The following is a 19,290-nucleotide window of genomic DNA, read 5'->3' as shown; positions in this document are numbered from 1 at the left end:
GACCCCCAAGGCTCTGAACCTCACCAAAACATCACCCCTTTAATAACCTAACAATATGGTGCATCAGAAACAAGACAGTCCCATCACCTTGCTGGTTTATTAAATACAATTAAAGGGCATTTGTGTTTATACCGCATCCTCATCCCCCCAACTTTGAAAGATCTAACCGCCTATTTATTTTAAATTCATAATCGTGCCTTTCAAACAATGCCTGACATTCAGCCACTGAAGGAAATATTATGACAGGTGAAAAAAGGTTTGAACAAAGATAGATCTTATGAACTATTTCAAGACTGGAAGGATAAGAGAGAAACCAAAGGTTGGAAGTGAAGTGAATCAAGAATGCAAGAAAACCCAGACACAGAATTCCTCAATGGCCTCAATCCACTATCACAAGGATGAGAATTTTAAAATTAAGCTTGCCAATGGAGGATAGCAAGCACAGAGGACAAAGTAAAGTTAGGATGTGGGCAGATTTTTGGCTGAGCTCAAGTTTAGAGGATAGAAGATGGTAAGCCAGACAGGAAATCAGTGGAACCTCCGTTTCACATGAATTACCCTGAATCACAGTGCCATGGAGCCATTTTGCCACTGTGTTTAGAGAGCAAGGATGTGCTGGGATTGCACCACTGTTTCAAGATAGTACAACTGCACCTTTAACAAGTCACTAACAGCTGGAAGACCTAGTCTGAAGTCTCCCCAAAAATTAAGAACCTCTCTCTTTTTATTAAGGGTTCAGCTGGAGAAAAGCAAGTGAAATCTTTTACCATGCAAGATCTGGATCAGACTTAATGGGAGCAGGACTGACAATGTCAGTAGTCAGATACATTATACACACTATAAATTGTTACTAGTCAGGAACCACAGCCAGATTATTTATACCTGGATATCAGGTGACATTTGACTGCAATGCTTGCCATGATTGAACATACCAACATCTGGCATCTGATCTAACAAGAAAAGAACGACCACTTTTGAGTAAGTGTGGTCCATCACGGCTCTTCAGCAAAGCCAAAAGAGGAGAGAGTGGGTGGTGGTGGAATCAGAGATAACTGATTTATCAGCAGGTTAAAATAAAGAGAAAAAATGTCATTAAGTTATTTTACCTGATTCGATTTTATTTAAAATGGTCCGAGCACACTTCAGAAATGCTTCTTCCACGTTTTCTCCAGTCAGCGCACTGGTTTCCAGAAACATTAGCTCTGTATCAGGAAAAACAAACACCCTTGAGAGTCAGAGTCATACAGCAAGGAAACAGACACCACGCTCCACCCAGCCCTGACACTTTCTCCAAAGATTCTGCGCACGCAGCTGGTACCAATGTATCTGAAAACTCCTTCAATTCGGGGAGGTGATGGTTACAATGTAATTGGATTAGCAATCCAGAGACCCAGGCTAATCAGAACACAAACAGGAGCAGGAGGAGGCCATTCAACCCATCAAGTCTACTTCATCATTCACAGAGATCATGGCTGATCTCCCAGCACCATTCTCCCGCTCTATCTCCATTTCCCTTAATGTTTTTAAGATGACGAAATCTATTGATTTCAGTCTTGAATATTCTCAATAATAGACCTTGTACAGCACAGAATTCCAAAAATGCACAACCAGTGAAGAAATCTCATCCATTCTCAAACGACATGTCCCTTATTCCGAGATTGTGCCCCTGATTTGAGACATCCCCAGGCAGGAGAAGGATCCTTCCCAAATCAACATTGCTAAATCCTGTAAGATATTTGTACATTAGAACGGTGTTTGAATGAGGCCACCTCACTCTTCCAGATGTCAAAGAACAAAAAATATCCTTACCAGACCCACCTTGGATCTTATACATTCCAATCAAGCTCTCCCAATTACAGCAGAAACGAGCAGAGACTGTCTAATCTATCCTCCTAAATCACCTGCTCATTCAAAGTATCCATCTCAAAGATGCAGAAAGCCAGTGCAGACAATAGAAGGCTGAATGTAGCCATTTTACAGTAGTAATTCAATAATGGACTATCAACATCTTTCATCGCAGAGGTAAACAGAAATCAATCTGCAGAGTTACAGGATGACCCAATGGCTCAGTGGTTAGCACTACTGCCTCACAGCACCAGGAACCTGGGTTTAATTCCACCTTCAAGTGACTGTGTGGAGTTTGCACATTCTCCCAGTGTCTGCGTGGGTTTCCTCCGGGTGTTCCGGTTTCCTCCCACAATCCAAAGATGTACAGGTTAGGAAATTGGCCATGCTAAATTATGGGTTAGGGTCATTCGTCAGGGTAAATGTAGAGTAATAGGATAGGTGAATGGGTCCAGTTGAGATACTCTGAGGGTCGGGTGTGGACGTGTTGGGCCAAAGGGCCTGCTTCCATACTGTGGGGATTCTATGATCTATGATTCCTCTGTTTCGAGGTGTTTATTTACTTTGCTAGCTAGATTAGGTTCCCTACAGTGTGGAAACAGGCCCTTCAGCCCAACCCTCCGAAGAGTAACCCACCCAGACTCATTTCCCTCTGACTAATGCACCTAACACTATGGGCAATTTCCCATGGCCAATCCACACATCTTTGGACTGTGGGAGGAAACCAGAGCCCCCGGAGGAAACCCATGCAGACACGGGGAGAATGTGCAAGCTCCACACAGACAGTCGCCCGAGGCTGGAATCGAACCCGGGACCCTGGTGCTGTGAGGCAGCAGTGCTAACCACTGTGCCACCATGCCACCTCTCCTCCAAAAACTCCAAGAAGTTTGTTAAACTTGATTTCTGTTTCATAATCCCATGCTGACTCTTGCCAACCTTACCATTTTTATCTTTTTGTTGTGGTTCTATCATTTTCCTGACAACTGATGTCAGACTAATGGGGTCTGCACTTCCCTGCTTCCACATGGTTGTCACCTTCAAAGCTGCTGGCATCGCTCCAACAAGTCTACAGAGTTTTGAATAATGTTCTGGGGGGGCATGGTCTTAAATCTTTACATAGCAGCTGGAGAATTTTAAATTTCGTTAATAAATTTGAAATTGAAAATTAGCCTTGGTAATGGTAACCATAAAAACTGTCGATTGTTATAAAAATCCATCTGGTTTATTAGGGGAAGGACATCAGCTGTTCAGACTCATTTGGTCTACATGGGAATCCAGAAACTGCCCAGTTAGTCATACAGTTCACAAGGGGCAATCAGGGATAGGAAACGGATGCAATCCTCACATCCTATTAAAACAAATTCCCAAAGAAACAATTCACACACAGATGCAAACTGGCTAATGTTCCACCGAATATAGCGGTTTGACTTCTGGGACTGAAAGGTGCATCTTCATAGGGCAATAAAGATTTAGTTTTTACTCATCTGTGTGCCTCCTGGTGGCAGGCTTGCACAGGGCTGAGGAGATGAATGCCTGGAATGGCAGACTCCACTGTCATCCATTCAGCCCGCGGTACAAGTTCTGGACTATCAAATTCATAGAAACATACATCTCCTCTCTCTCTTTGGTTTCACAAGGATCAATACTCTTCACTTACGTACCCAATTCTCTTTTGATAGACACTATTTCCATCACCCTTTCAGGCAGTGCGTTGGGGAATAGTCCCTGGGCCAGAGGAAAAGAAAAGGGATTGGTGGCTAGCATCCAGACTGGTATGGCCAAGGATTTGGAGATCATGGACCCAACATCATATTTAGATCTCCGTTCTTAACCCAGCTACCATAACCAACATCCATATCCCTAGATTAGCAAAACTTAAAACTCAAAGACAAGGTGCAGATTTTGTTCCTTTATTGGGATGGCAGCTTTGGTCATGTATTTATTTTTCCTCCCCCACCTGATCAGGAATTTTCCAGTGCTCCCATGTTCTACTCCTGATCTGAGCCAGGACAAAAACAAATGCTTTGAACAGATGCCATAAAATACCCATCATGATTACAAACCCCCAACAGATCAGTAGTTAATGACTGATGCTGGAACGGTGACTTTGTGGACACTGAATGAAGCCAGGATAAAGCTCAACTGTGATGCTTGCAACCATTGAAGAATGTCCTTTGGGTAAAGAGTTCTTGCGTGAGAAAGGATGAAAATCAGGGGCTGGGATAGAACAAAATTTGATCCTTACAAAAGCTTTTCAGCTCTGTCACAGGTTCCTCCAAATGGCAGGTCTTGGCTTAGCCAGATTAAAGCCATCCTGACTGATGCAGGGTAAAACCAAAAACAAAGTGTTCAGCTTGACCGGGTAGATAGTTACCATTTTCTTGTGCAAAGCGAGACGCCTCCAAGAACGTGACCTCTCGATCTGCATCCAAGTCCTTCTTGTTCCCGCAGAGAATGATCACGATATTGGGACTGGCAAGCGTCCGGGCGTCTGTCAGCCAGTTTGTGAGTGCGTTGTAGGTCTCACGGCTTCACAGAAGGAGGAAACAAAGGCCAGTTACATTTACTTTCAATGAATAGCAGAACACGAGTGCCTGAACAGCCTCGTCTTTATCCCCCTCTACTTTACAAGTGTGGAATCACTGTTTAATTTCACCAGTTCAGAAAAGGTCAGTGCAGATGCCAGAACAACTGGTCTATTTTGTTCACCTTTCTACTAAAACCAACAGTCTTGCCATCACAGCACTTAACTTCAATATTTCCAATGTTGCATCAATACTGTAGCTGGAAGGCCGCTCCATAAACAGTTCACTGTGAAATGCCTCAAGCTAACAGTTTGAGGGGTTTTGCTTTTAATCAGTTTCTCAACCATTTACCCTACACCTGAGGCTCAATTTAGCCATAACACTACAACTCCATTTCTCAGCTCTGATTAGCATCACAATTTCTAGAAAGTCCTCAAAGTTTATGAGTCTGAGGTTTCCTAGCCTGCATTTCATCCTTCATTATATGAACACAATAAGTCAAGTCTTCTGAACCTCTCTTTGCTGCATCTATTGCCAGGATATTCCTAGAATGCCTTGGTGAGCACGACCATGTACAGGACTTCAGATAAGTCATAACTGGAGTCTGCATAGACTCAATAGGAGCTCCTCAGACCTACAGCTCAAAGTATCTTAGAATGTTTTATTCCCTTCAAGATGTCATACAAGTGAGCTAGTACAACTTGACTGATGGAATCGAAAACAAACTAGTTCAATCAGTAATATGACAGTCTGGAGGTGATTTGGGAGAAAAGGGAATGATGGGCAAGGAAGATAAATATTAGCTGAGAGTGGTCACGTTTGTTAATTTGATTGGAAACAAAGTATTTTCCAAGAGTTATCATGAAATAGACAAAGTTGAAAACACTCAGGTCAGATAGCATGTATAGAAAGAAACAGTGAACATTTCATGCCAACAGTCATCAAAATTGCAACCCTCTCTCCACAGATGCTGCCTGACAAAAGTTATTTCATTTTTACTGCAATGGTAGTATTTTATGTTTACCATAGTTTTGGTTATTCAAATTATGCTTCAGTATATAATGATTTAAACGATCCTTTTATACACAATGAAGCTTTGTCAAGAATGGGAACAAGTCCAGGGAACGAGAGATGTTACTATTGTATAGCTGACAGCAGGACTGCAGTGTATTTGGCAGGTTTGAGTGAACAGTGCTTTTTCTTAAAATAAAATAAAAATATGTAAAGCACCTAGATGTACTATGTCAGAAACAGAATTCAACTAGGTATCTGAAGAAACTTTAGACAGACTAAAATCATATTTTACAAACACCGCATAAAGTGGTGCCACAGAGCTCAGTCATTATAACAGATGATTTAAAATTGGTGTCTAGCAGCAAAATACTACTCAGATACTCTCCAGTCTCAAAGAGAAGACGAGGCTGTTTGATATGGGTCAGGGTACAGTTTTGCACTAAGAGAGCAGGAATAATTCTTTAGATTACTTACTTTAGATTACTTACAGTGTGGAAACAGGCCCTTCGGCCCAACAAGTCCACACTGACCCTCCGAAGAGCAATCCACCCAGAGCCATTCCCCTACATTTACTCCAAGAACGTGACCTCTCGATCTGCATCCAAGTCCTTCTTGTTCCCGCAGAGAATGATCACGATATTGGGACTGGCAACTATGGGGAATTTTAGCACGGCCAATTCACCTAATCTGCACATTTTTGGACCCACACAGACACGGGCAGAATGTGCAAACTCCACACAGACAGTTGCCGGAGGCGGGAATTGAAGCCAGGTCTCTGGTGCTGCGAGGCAGCAATGCTAACCACTGTGCCACTGTGCCATTACCCATTGATTCTTGAAAGAACAATGGACATTTCAGTGAAAATGGCCCCAAAGGCAAAGGCACCAAGAATAATTGCGAAGGACAACAAATCTACCAAGTGATTGAAAGGGCACAGTTCATTTGTATACCCTTAAAATACATTAGGAGTCGAAAATACCAAAGTGCTTGATTATAAAGAATTTAATCTACAGAGTAAAGCTGCTCAGGTTTGCTTATAATCTTTACTTCCTTATGCATGCTAGCCAAACAAGATGGAAGGTCCTGTGCAGTCTTTCCTACAATATACAGGGGAACCTCGATTACCCGGCATTTGATTAACCGAATTTTGGATTAGCCTAATGAGATTGCAAGGTCCCCATGCGCGGCTAACTCGGTTATCCAACATCAATTAACCGAATGAAACACTCCTTGTCCCTGTCCTTCAGATAATCGAGGTTTCTCTGTAATTCAAAGATTAATTTGAGTAAGCATTATTGAAAAGACTTAAAAGAACCATTTACTATTTGGAAAGGTTTACTTAAGGAGAATTATACCACAAGCACTATTTATGCATTGCTACTTAATGACATTATGTGTGCCTGTAAATAAATTCAGCTACTAGTTTTAGCTTGAATGATATAATCTAACAACATAGTTTTACTGCCTTTAACAGTGAGCAGAAGGATGGGAGAGCAATTAGTGGCACTGTTACTCCATTGACTTTACACACATGACTTGAAGTTTCAATTACTGGGAGATTCAGCTGCTTATGGAAAGGGTAGTTTTGTTTTGGGAAGAAAATTTTAAAACACTGTCATTCTGAACTGGATAACACAACTGCAAAGTGGCCAGTATCGGTCAAGGGAATCATTAGATGTGGTGGATAAAGCTATCACACAGAAGGCATTATTCATGCTGACAGCAAACTGATGTAGTACAGTTATTACAGCTGCATAGAGGTACTAATACAAGCAGCAAGAAGATCAGTATTCTGACCCCAACCCCCACCCCCGAGGGTCTTTGATTGACATTTCAGACTGTAAATTTCCCCTCACGAGGACAACCATATTTCTCTACTCAAGATGCTGGGTGCGGCAGTTCATTTAGTTCAGCAGTCATAGATTTCCATGTGTTCAGCTACTCATTTGCTGAAGAGTTTTTAAGCTACTCATTTGCTAATGTGGTTTTAAAATTGGTTTGTGCATTACAAGTGAAGGAGTTCCTTTTTCCAGATTAACAATTAAGATTGTGCTGCAGTCACTGGGTTTATTACTATTGATACAAGGTATGAAGTACATTGCCAGTGCAGTACAATGGTGGGAGTGTATTACTTCCCGATCTGTGCCCGATTGAAGGAGATTTATTTTTAACCAACTGTTCAAACAAGTTGCATCACTTCTGCAGCCAAGGCTTCAACATGAGTTTTCTGACTCAGAGGTATGGACACTACCACTGCACCACACAAGTCCTTTAAACACAACCAACTAGTACAAAAACAGACAGTAAATGAGGCCGTATCTGATATTTGAACCAGGGGACTCAAATATGAAATGCTGCAAAGCAGGAACAACCCAATGTGCCAACTGCTGCCACATGACTCATACAAGTAGAAATTCTGGGCAGTATTTGGAAAGAATATATTGAGCTGTGTAGCTCAATGCCAAAATGATTGAGTTTTAGGAAATCATCATATTCAGGTGCAATCTGGTTTGATGACACAGACATGCAGCAGAATGGACAGCAAGTAACAGCAGGAAAGAGTGTCAAAACATTGCAGCTCACAGGCCCAAGCTGTCCTTCATGTGGTATTACTATTGCATGCAACCTCCCTAAATGAACCTTTACTACATAGAAATCACAGCACAGAAACAGACCTGACTTGTTCATGTCAGTGTTTGTGCTTCGTAACCCTCCTCCCACCTTTACTTTATATCACCCAATTAGCATATTCTGGCATTCCTCTCAAGATTGTATGTTTAAGCAGCCTCTCCTTAAAGGGACACATGCTACTCGCCTCAACCGTTCCAAGTGATAGCAAGTTCCACACTGTCATCACTCTGGCCGAGAACTTTCTAGAACTTCTTTTTGGATTTATTAATGACTTCCTTACATTTGTAATCAGAGCTAAGTGCTGTATGTAGTAGAAATCTGAAATCAAATCAAAGCATTAGAAATATTCAGTTGGCCTGGCTGCATCAATGCAGAAAGAAAGTTATTATTACAGATCGATGCCTCTTATCAGAGCCGATTTCTCAAATTTCACAGAATGCTTCAGTTCAGGTCAAGGACAGAAATTACATGATTGCAGTTGTTAACATACTGGAAAGAGAGATGAGAAAGAGCGCGAGGAGGACTGGAACAAGGAATTTTCCAGATATCCCACAAAAAAGCCATGCACGGCTTGGACCCATGTCAGTTCTCAGAGCAACACCTTTTATTTGGGCAGTGTAGCGGCTCAGTGGTTAGCACTGCTGCCTCACAGCAACAGGGACCTAGGTTTGATTCCACCCTCGGGCGACCGTCTGAATGGAGTTTTCCCATTCTCCCTGTGCAGGCATGCGTAAGTTTCCCCCTCCACAGTCCATAGATGTGCAGGTTAAGTGGGTTAGCCAGGGGAGACGTGGGGTTATGGGGACAGGGTAAGGGTGTGGGTCTGGGTGGGATGCTCTTGGAGGGGCAGTGTGGACTAGATGGGCCAAATGGCCTGCTTCCACACTGTAGGGATTCTATGATTCTAAAAGGGGAAAAGGTGAAGAAGCTACTCAAATGTGGGGGCAAATTCAGCTGGAAAAGATTCTAGGGAAATCATGTTAGATGGAGGCTGGTTGGACCCTATTCAGGGGAGAACTGTTTTGATGGTGGATCACACTGACAGATGCTCCCAGGTTGTCTTGAGTATTTCCAACAGATTATTTTTATTTTACATCCATAACCCTCTGGCTTTGGATAACTTCACAATATTTAAAATGTAATTTTAACGTAGTGAACAATTTCAAGGTGCATCATTTGCGCTGTAACAACTACAATTTGAGGAGAGATTTTGGGACACCTGACGGAGAGGTTTTGTTAAAAGATTGTTTTATAATGAGTGTCAGAAAACTAAGCATCACATAAGATCTGTGAAGAGCCTTGGTATGTTTCATTGCATTAAAAGGACTATATTTAAGTTGTTTTAAGGAGTCTTAAAAGGAGTGAATAGAAAAGATGCTTAGTACGGGATTCCAGAATTGAGACGCAGACAGTTAAGGCATGGCCACCAGTGGTACAGCAAAGCTCAGGAGTGTGCAAGCAGACAGACACCAACCTAAGTCTACCCTACTGAACTGCTTCATTATTTCAAAAACCTTTATTAGGCTACTTCTCAGATCTTCTTTTCCAGAGAAGAGACACACGCCCTTTTCTGGTAGTTCAATAATGAACTACTCTGACCAGAATAACATAATACCAATTGAATAGGAAGAGTTTGTGCATACATATTTATGAGTTCAAAGCAGTTGTAGACCATTCTGCACTGGGTTATCAAGACCAGGATCGCAGGGAGGATGGGAAAACTGACCATTGCACCATGGGTACAGTGAGTCATTTAAGCATGTGGGAGATGGGCATGTAAAAGTGGTAGGGGATTGTATAATTAGTGGGACAGATACTGTTCTCTCAGGTGAGTCTGAAAGGCTGCCCAATGCCAGGGTTCACAAAATCACAGGATTGTTAATCAGTCTAGCATTTCTGCACCAGCTCTTCAAATTAGAATTACCTATTGCCAATCTCCTGTCTTCTCCCCAACGCTTATACATTATTTCTAACCAAAAACCTCTACCAAAACTCCTCTCAGCCTTCTCTTCATGAAGAAGAGTCCCAGCTTCTTCAATCTATCCTCGTAACTGAAGTTTCTCATTTCAGGAACCAGTCATGTAAATCACTTCTGCACTCTCTTCAATGCATTTGCATCTTTCCCAATAATGTGGTACCCACAACTGTACATAATACTCCAACTGAAGTCTAACAAGTGCCTTAAAACAGGTGACCATCACCTCTTTGCTCTTGTACACTAAGCTGAAATAGATTGGCACAGAAGTGTTCATCAGAAAAGATGGGTGATGAATAATGGCAGGTGCTTAAAATAGTTCATAGGTAATGACAAAGATATACCCCAATGAGAGAGGAGGATTCTAGGTAGGGGATCAACCAATCATAGTTAACAAACAAAACTAAGGACAGCATCAAACTGTTAAAAAGAAAACATACAATATGGTAAATATTAGTCCAAGGATTGGGAAGTTTTAAAAGCTAATATATTATCAAAATAATAGTCAGAAAACAAAACTTGAGGGCAAAGTAGCAAGTAATATAAAACTAAACAGCAACAACTTCTCTAAAGATACAACATGGATGAGAGGTGCAAGTGAACACAGCATCTTTATGGAATGAGGCTGGGGAAATAATGAACAACCAAGAAATGAGACAGGAGTTGAATGAATACTCGACATTAGTCTTCAAGGTAGAAGACCCAAACAGCATTCAAAAAAGACTAAATAATCAAGGAACAAAGTTAAAACAATGACCATTACTAGATAAAAGGTACTAGAGAAAGTGTGGCGAAAGGCCAATAGGTCACAGGTGAGTTGCACTCCATATTAAAGGAATGTCAAGGATAGTTGCTGCACTGCTAATAATCTTCCAAGAATTCTTATATTCTGGGAAAGTCTCAGGGGAGTGGAAAACTGCCAACATAACACCTTTATTCAAAAAAAAACTATAGGACAGTCTAATTTGGGAAAATGCTAGATTACAAAAGATGGAATATCAGAGTTTTTAGAAATGCATAATAAACGTCAGCATAGCTTCACGAAGGCACATTCCTGATTAAGGGCTTATGCCCGAAATGTTGATTCTCCTGCTCCTCGGATTCTGCCTGACCTGCTGAGCTTTTCCAGTGCCATACTTATCGACATGGCTTCAAGAAGGGAAAAATGTACCTGAAAAGGGGATTATAGTTCTTTGAAGAGTTAACAAGATAGATAAAGGGGAACAAATACATGTAATATATTTGGATTTCCCGAAAGGATAATGTACTAGGGTACGGCTGCTTAATAAGATGTTAGGGGTAGTAAATAAACAAGGATAGAGAATTGGCTAACTCACAGAAGACAGAGTTAGAATGGGGAAGCATTGTCAGGAGTCAATCTGTAACTAGTAGGGGTGCCACAAGGATCAGTACTGGGCCACTATTATTTAATTCATTTTGGCAGGAAGAGCAGAGGAGTTGAATACTATTTAAATGGAAAATAACTGCAGACAAGTGCAGCACAGAGGGATCTGGAGTCCTACTGCACAAATTATGAAAAAACTAGAATACAAATTCAGCAAGTAATAGGGAAAGCAAATAGAATATCGGTCTTTATTTCACCAGGAATGGGTTATTTAAAGAGAGAAATCTTGGGGTGGAGTTAAAGGGAAATGTTGAATAGGCTGGGGCATTCTCCTCTCTCTCTCCCTCCCCCCCCCCCCGTTGGAAGGTGAGGGGGTGACGTGAAGTTTGGAAAATCAGGAGGAGCATGGTTGGAGTGAATAGCCTAGGCTGGAAGAGTGCTGGTTTAAGGCGAGAGGAGAAAGACTTAAAAATGACCCAAGGGTAACTTTTTCACACAGAGGGTGGTGCATGTTTGGAACGAGCTACCAGTGGAAGTGGTAGAGGTGAGGACAATTGAAATATTTAAAAGACATTTGGATGTATATATGAATAGGAAGCGTTTATGGGCCAAATAATGTTGGCACATGGGACTAGGTCAGATTGGGATGTCTTGTCAGAGCAGAAGAGTTGGACCGAAGGGTCTGTTTCTGTCAGCCAAACTTAGAATACTGCAAACAGTTTTGGTCCCCTTATTTAAAAGGAGGCTATAGTGGCATTGGAGGTAGTCCAGATAAGGTTCACTAAGTCCATCTCAGAGATGAAGGAATTTTCTTATGAGATGATGGGGAGGTTGGGCACGTACTCATTGGGGTTCAGAAGAATGAGAATTGAATTTATTGAAATAAAATATTCTGCGAGGGCTTGATAGGATAGATGCTCTAGGATCAGAGGGCATAATCTTAGACTAAGGGGTCACCACTTAAGACAGATGAGGAGAATTTCTTCCGAGAGTAATTAATCTGTTGACTACTTTATCAGAAGGGTCTGCAGAGGCTACATTATTAAGTATATACAAGACTGAATTAAAAAGATTTTTAATCAAGGTTTATGGGGAAGGAAGAGAAAAGTAAAGGTGAAGATCAGTCACAATCTTTACTGAATGGCAGAACAGACTTAATGGCCTACATCTTACGGTCATGTTGCTCAAACTTAGTTCTGCCATTCAAGAAGATTGTGACTAATCTGTTTGCATTTTAAATTCCACATTCTTGCCTACCCCCAATAACTTTTGACTCCTCTCAGAATTTATTTATCGCTGCCTTAAAAAAATGTATGACCACATCTCCTCCACCTTCAGAGGCAGAGAGTTCCAAAGTCTCTCAATCCTCTGTCTGTGGGGGCACCCTGACAGTAAAAAATAAGTGTTCCTTATTTATGAGGGCCACCCAAAAAAGTAAACGTCATTCCCACGTCCACCTAGACAAGACTGTTCAGGATGGTATATACTTCAATCAAATCACTTCTCAATCTTCTGAACTCTAGTGCAAACAAGCTCAGCCTGTCCAATCTTTCATAGAATCAGAATCCCTGCAGCGTGGAAACAGGCCGTTTGGCCTAAGAAGTCTACATCAATTCTGCGAAGAGCATCCCAGCCAGACTCACCTGCCTACCTTACCCCTGTAACCCTACATTTCCAATGGCTAATCCACCCAACCTACATATCCCTGAACACTACAGGCAACTCAGCATGGCCAATCCACCTAACCTGCCCATGGGGAGAATGTGCAAACTCCACACTGTTGCCAGTGGTTGGAATTGAACCTGGGTCCTGACACAGTGAGGCAGTGCTAACCACTGAGCCACCTTTCCTCAAGACAACCCACTCATCCCTAATATTAAGGTATTCCAGTTTCACTCCATGTTCTATGCTGCAACCATTCTCAGTCAAAGACAATCTAATTTTATAGCCAGCACTTACTTCACCACAACACCAGAACTCCCACCCTGCATCACTATTTATTGACTCTCGCTAACATGTTGGTGTCATGTCATCCACTAGCAAACACTCCAATGATGCTCACTCTTATTGAATGACCAATTGAGCAAGGCCACTACCCAAATGCATAACAATGGAAGCAATAGAAACACAGAAATTGGAAAAAAATCTGATCATGTTTACCTGGAGATCATAAAATCTGGCACACGTTTTCACTCCCATGTTCAAACAAAAAGCCTGAAAATTGAACTACATCTGAATATGCATTTTGAACAGAAAAGTACAAAGGTACACACCTTGTAATGTCGTAAACCAAAAGTGCACCTGCAGCTCCCCTGTAATAACTCCGTGTTACCGATCTGAAAGAGACCAGACAAAGATGAGGCAGTGCCCTCCGAAGGAACACACAGAACTCTGCGTATGGCTCAGCAGAATGATAGCAGAGCCGAACTGGGTCAATGCAGAGTTATCTTAGCAGCAGCAACAGCAAGAAGGGCATCATAATTGGCCTCAGTTAGTGAGGATAATGACCCAGCGGTTGTGATCATAGCCTACTCTGTGCAGGTTTATAACTGCAAAACAGTCATTTCAGCAAACCAAAGAATTATTGCATTGATAGGACCCATAAACCAGTAAACAGGTACTGCCTTTAGATGTTAGAATAAATAGCAGGTATATGAGTATAAGTGATTCCAATCTCTGGTCAGGTGGGGAGGGAACGAATGAGGGGGATTTATGCAGAACTGTCTAATCAGGGCTCACAGTGGCCTCTAGCACTAGGTATGAACTTAAGTTATTTACTTCGTACTGAACAGGACATGGCTCCATGCAGTGTGCCTGTTGTCTCACACTTTTTCACTGCCAAATATTAAACAATATTGAGGATGACAACTCTGAAGGCTGGTACTACTCCCTAGGGGAAATAAATTCATCTTATTTCAGCAACCCAGTGCACCTCTGGAACATTGTGACAAATCAGCTGCCCTGTCAGTCACAAAGCCCATCAACTACATTCACAGAAGCAAGTGCAGTGTGCGTAGGAAAACGGTTTATACTGGTCAAGAAACAGAACCAGGATAATCCTAGAGGTGAAGTTAACTAGATCTCACTATTTCCTCAAATTCTCAAAACACCAACACTGACACTGAACTCCTTAAAGGGCCTATTCTGAATGTGAGTACCTTTCAATGGAATTTTTCATTAAGAGCAGGTGTTTTTATCTATCAGAAGCATCGCAACCAAACTCAACCTCTCTCTCTCATCAGAAACCCATATGTGTAGAGTTTCCAAAAAGGGCGATCTGATCTGATTTTCCATCATGCACCAATGGTATGATCAGATTGCCAACTTCATGTTGTGATCTGGTTAGGGACCAATAATTTTTATTTTTAAGGCAAACGAAAGGTGAGATCCAGTGAACAGAGAGTAAAACCACAAGATTCCACTGTTCTGAACGAACAACAATGTTTTACTATACAATGCTAAACCAATGTTAGTAACACAATTTACAATACACGTACAGCTTATTCCTAACATCCAGAATTAACATGGGGCAAAAATGGCTAGTAGGGAATCAAACACTACATAACACTCAAATAGCAACGGGCAGATCCAAACAATTTTAAAAACAACTCCTAACATATGTTAATTTAGGGAGACCTTGTAGTATTGTCACTGGTCTAATAATCCAAAGAGCCAGGTGATATCTTTGGGATTGGGTTCAAATCCTACCATAGCAAATGGTGGAATTTGGATTCAACAAAAATCTAGAATTAAAAGTCTAATGTTTACCATGAAACTTTTGTTGACTGTTATTAGAAACCCATCTGGTTCACTAATGTCCTGCAGGGAAGGAAATCTGCTGTCCTTACCTGGTCTGACCTACATGTGACTCCAGACACACAGCTATGTGGTTGACTTCTAACTGCCCTTTTAAATGGCCTAGCAAGCCATCCAGTTGTGTATCAACCACTAGAAAGGAAAAAAGGGATGAAATCGAACAGGCTACCTGGCACTGTTGAAAGTATCTTAACAACAATGGCAAAAACAGCCATGTCGACCCTATAAAGTCCTCCTTAATAAAATCTGGGATCCAGTGCCAAAATTGGGATAGCTGTCTCACACTAGTCAAGCAACAGCATGACATTCATAGTCAAGGAATCATACCTTTCACAGAATGTCCACACAACAGTATCACCATCCCGGTTCATGTCTTCTCAAATGGAAGGACAAACCCAGCAGAAATAGTGACACAGTGGTATAATGTTGGAAAGGATTTGTCCTAGGAATCCTAAACATTAACCATAGACTCCATAAAATGTCAAGGTCAAGTATGGACAAAGAAGCCCCCTGCTGATAACCTTGCACTTATCTTCTCCCCTCATCTGACAAATCAGTACCTCCTCCCTGTTGAACAGCGCTTGGACAAAGCACTGAAAGCGGTGGTTGTGGATGATGCTGAACATTGCACAATTCTTCAGTGAATTTCCATACCTCTAACTTAATGAGGAGGTTTTTAATTGATGAAGCAGCTGAAGACTGCCCCACAGCCAACTCACTCTCTAGGTTGGAAGGTCAGGGCTCAGGTCTTACTCAGGTTCTGGAGGTATGCAATGTCATCTCTGAATGGGCTGATTAGAAAATATACATCCTGAAGAATTCCTGTGCAGATAGCCTGAAGCCAAGGTGATTGACCACCAACAACTACAACCGTCTTCCTCTATGAATCCAGCCAATGGAGAGTTTTCTCCGATTCCTACTGACTCTAGTATAGAGAGGGCTCCTTGATACACACTCAGCCAAATGAAGACTTCAGGTCAAGAGCAGTCACGCTCACCACACTCTTCTTCACCCTGTTGTGGACACCACTTCCAAACAAAATCAGCATCAGGCAGAAAGAATGGAAACAGACATAGGAGCAGAAATTAGACCACAGCCCACTGAATGACCGAGTAGACTCAATCATGCTTGATAAGTTTCTCAATCACAGTCCCCCTCTTTTTCCCCATAAGCCTTGATCCCCTTGACTGTGAAGAACCTATCAAAGAGTTTGTGCTTCTATCAAGAATCAAGAACAAAAGAAGTAGGCGGAGTTTTTACATTCAGCTGCTTTACCTAACTTACAAGTGACATAATTCTTTACCATGGCAAACACAGACAAAAACAAAGAGAACTGATCAACTCACCTGAAACGTTCCTGTCCCGCTGTGTCCCAGATCTGTAGTTTAACTGTCTTGCCCCCTACATTAACTACCTTCGACCCAAACTCCACACCAATCGTATGGTTTGAATCCTGTTTGACTGGAGACAGAGTATTGACATGGTAACCAAAGGCTCACAAAGGCTAAGAAACATAAACATGACATTTTGCTAACCTTTTAACAAGTTAACAATGAATACACTTTAGTCAAAGAATAAATTTAACCTGGCTATCAGCCTGCATTGATTAGCAGACCTGGGCAAGGTAGCAAGATTGCTTTCCCTCAAACAGGTCTGCTGACACAAGCATGACATTTCATTCTGAAACTGAGCCAAAAATTATTAACTGCACGAGGTGAGTGCATCTTGGAATCTGACAGCACTGTTCCCCTGTGTTGCATTGCTCAAACACTAGATCACCTAGTTACAGTTGTCTTAAAATGCAGGATTGTGCCTTTGAAATGCTGAATCATAACCAAATGTATTGAGTTTGGGTTGGCAGCTGCAGGTTTACATCTGTTATTCACTCATATTGAGTTTCTATCAAATCTGGAACCTCAAGAAAATGAGCAATTCATAGAAAAGTAGACTGTGGTTATGAAGACACCACTCCTGCCAATGCAGCCCATTCGACCTCGGTCAGTCCCTAGGCGCATGTGACATGTAAGTACGTAGTGAGATAGGACTGTGAACCGCTGTGATCAAGCAAGAGGGTACAACTCCAAGGAGAGGAGAGAAAACTGTTGACCAGGAAATCTCAATCACATCAAATGGCTGTATTGCACAGTGCATGGAGAGGGGAGTGGATTCCCTTTCCTCCCAGATACACTCTAAATTACTAGCCCTATGACCTAATTTAAATCTACCAGGGAAAGCCCCACACAGCATTTGCATTCATACTTCTTCAATTGTCATCAAACCGGCAAAAAAGGAAGTCCCCAAACTTACATTTGTTTTCAATAAACTGATGGAGGAGACATGACTTCCCTGTTCCCGCACTGCCGATTACCAGAAACTTGAATAGGAAATCTGAAGAGGGAAAACAATCAACACGTTAAAAGTTAGATTAAAATTGGCAAGCGGTCTGGACACTAAAGTATGTACCTATAAGTGATATAGCATACATAAAGTTACGCTATTGAATACTGAGACTGCCAAATAACAGACCCTGTCAAATCCAACAGCAGCACATAACACTTACCATAAGTGTCAGTGCCACATTTTTTGGGCATTTGCAAACACTTGTTCAAGGCAAAGACAAACAAATCTATGCACGTACTTTGGAGCTGAGAAAGAAAAACGTGTTGTCATGCGTCCTGCCTTATGCATCCCAAAATAACCACTAATCACTCCTATTTAGCCAAGTCACACAGTCACTCCTGAGGTCAGTGATACCACCTGCAGTCTACCCCCACCCTTATTTGATTACAATATTATCACATTTATTTGTTGAATGGTTGTCCCTCGCTTTTGATCACACCTGCCTGGTGTGCCAGACCGGTGACCTGCTGCCTCCTCCCCAAAAGCCCCACAGTGGTTATTTACATTGCTTCATGCTCCTCCCTGGAGGACAGTGTCAAGCAATGGAAGGATTTACAGGCGAACAGCCTGCCTGGCTGTGATGGGAAAGGTTTCTTTGTGGCAGTGACACCTTTGTACCAGCAAATCATTTAGGTCTTTACAATAAGAGAGTTCTGCATCAAACATAACTGGAGGTCACTGGGTAGCCAAGCAAAATCCACAACCATGCCAATTTCTTCATCCACTGGCATCAGCTGCAGTGAGGAGGGAAACCAGAGTGCTCTCAATCAGGAAGTGTACATATAACTAAGGAGTCGAAGGGGTGGACGATGACCTAGTGAGATTGTCACTGGATTAGTAATCTAGAGACCAAGGTAAAGACCCATGTCACATGGTAGAATTTGAAATTAATAAAAAATCTGGAAAATAAAAATTGCAAGTCTTATGATGCCTGAAACACATCAATTTTCATAAAAACCCATCTGGTTCACTAGAACCCTTTATGGAAGAAAACGGACATCCTCATCTGGTCTGGCCCACACGTGGTATACTGTTAACTGCTCTCCGCCATGACCTAACAAGCCATTTATTTGTATAAACCACAAGATAATCTCAAAACAAAGGAATGAAACTAGATGGACCATCTGAGTCACCAGAAGCAACTATGGAGATTACAGCCCTGTTTATCTTGCAAAGTCCTGCTCACTAAAGTCTAGGAGCTAGTGCCAAAATTAGAACAGCTGTTTCAGACTAGTTGAGCAACAACCTGGCAATCATACTCATGGAATCATACTTTACTGACAATTCCTCAGACACACTATCACCATCTCTGGGTACATCCTGTCCCTGGCAGGACAGATCAAGCAGAGGTTGAGGTACAGTGGGAGACAGTCAAAAAGAGGCTGCCCTGGGAGTCATCAACATGGGTTCCAGGCCCCAGGAGGTCTCATGGCATCAAGTCAAACATGGGAAAGGAAACCTCCAGCTAGTTGCTTTGTTCCGCCCAGCCTTGACTGACGAATTAGCCTCCATGTTGAACATGACTTGAAGAAAACACAGAGGACGACAAGCATGCAGAAAAGAATCTGGCTGGCAGACTTCAATGCCCAGAGTGGTCCATGACTATATTGATGAGAGTGACTGCTACACAGACCTTGTGGAGACGAAGATGTGCTTTCACATTGAAAATACCATCCATGTTCTGTGACACTATCACTGTGCTAAATGGAATAGGCATCAAACAGATCGAACAACTCGAG

General features: G+C 41.9%; 1 protein-coding gene across 1 annotated transcript in view; it reads right to left on the bottom strand.

Annotated features, from left to right (window-relative positions):
- rab4b (RAB4B, member RAS oncogene family) overlaps positions 1–19,290 on the bottom strand; it is a 43,084-nt gene that overhangs the window by 12,276 nt on the left and 11,518 nt on the right. The window contains exons 2-6 of the mRNA XM_072549360.1: positions 17,459–17,539; positions 16,498–16,612; positions 13,609–13,671; positions 4,220–4,374; positions 1,107–1,202 (exon numbers count right to left, since the gene is read on the bottom strand). Of these exons, the coding sequence (XP_072405461.1) occupies positions 1,107–1,202; positions 4,220–4,374; positions 13,609–13,671; positions 16,498–16,612; positions 17,459–17,539 (510 nt within the window). The remainder of the gene's footprint in view (positions 1–1,106; positions 1,203–4,219; positions 4,375–13,608; positions 13,672–16,497; positions 16,613–17,458; positions 17,540–19,290) is intronic.

Source organism: Chiloscyllium punctatum, chromosome 29 (genome assembly GCF_047496795.1).
Source record: "Chiloscyllium punctatum isolate Juve2018m chromosome 29, sChiPun1.3, whole genome shotgun sequence".
Classification (NCBI taxonomy): Eukaryota; Metazoa; Chordata; class Chondrichthyes; order Orectolobiformes; family Hemiscylliidae; genus Chiloscyllium; species Chiloscyllium punctatum.
Note: the sequence above shows the minus strand (reverse complement) of the source record. Positions and strands in the feature narration are given on the sequence as shown.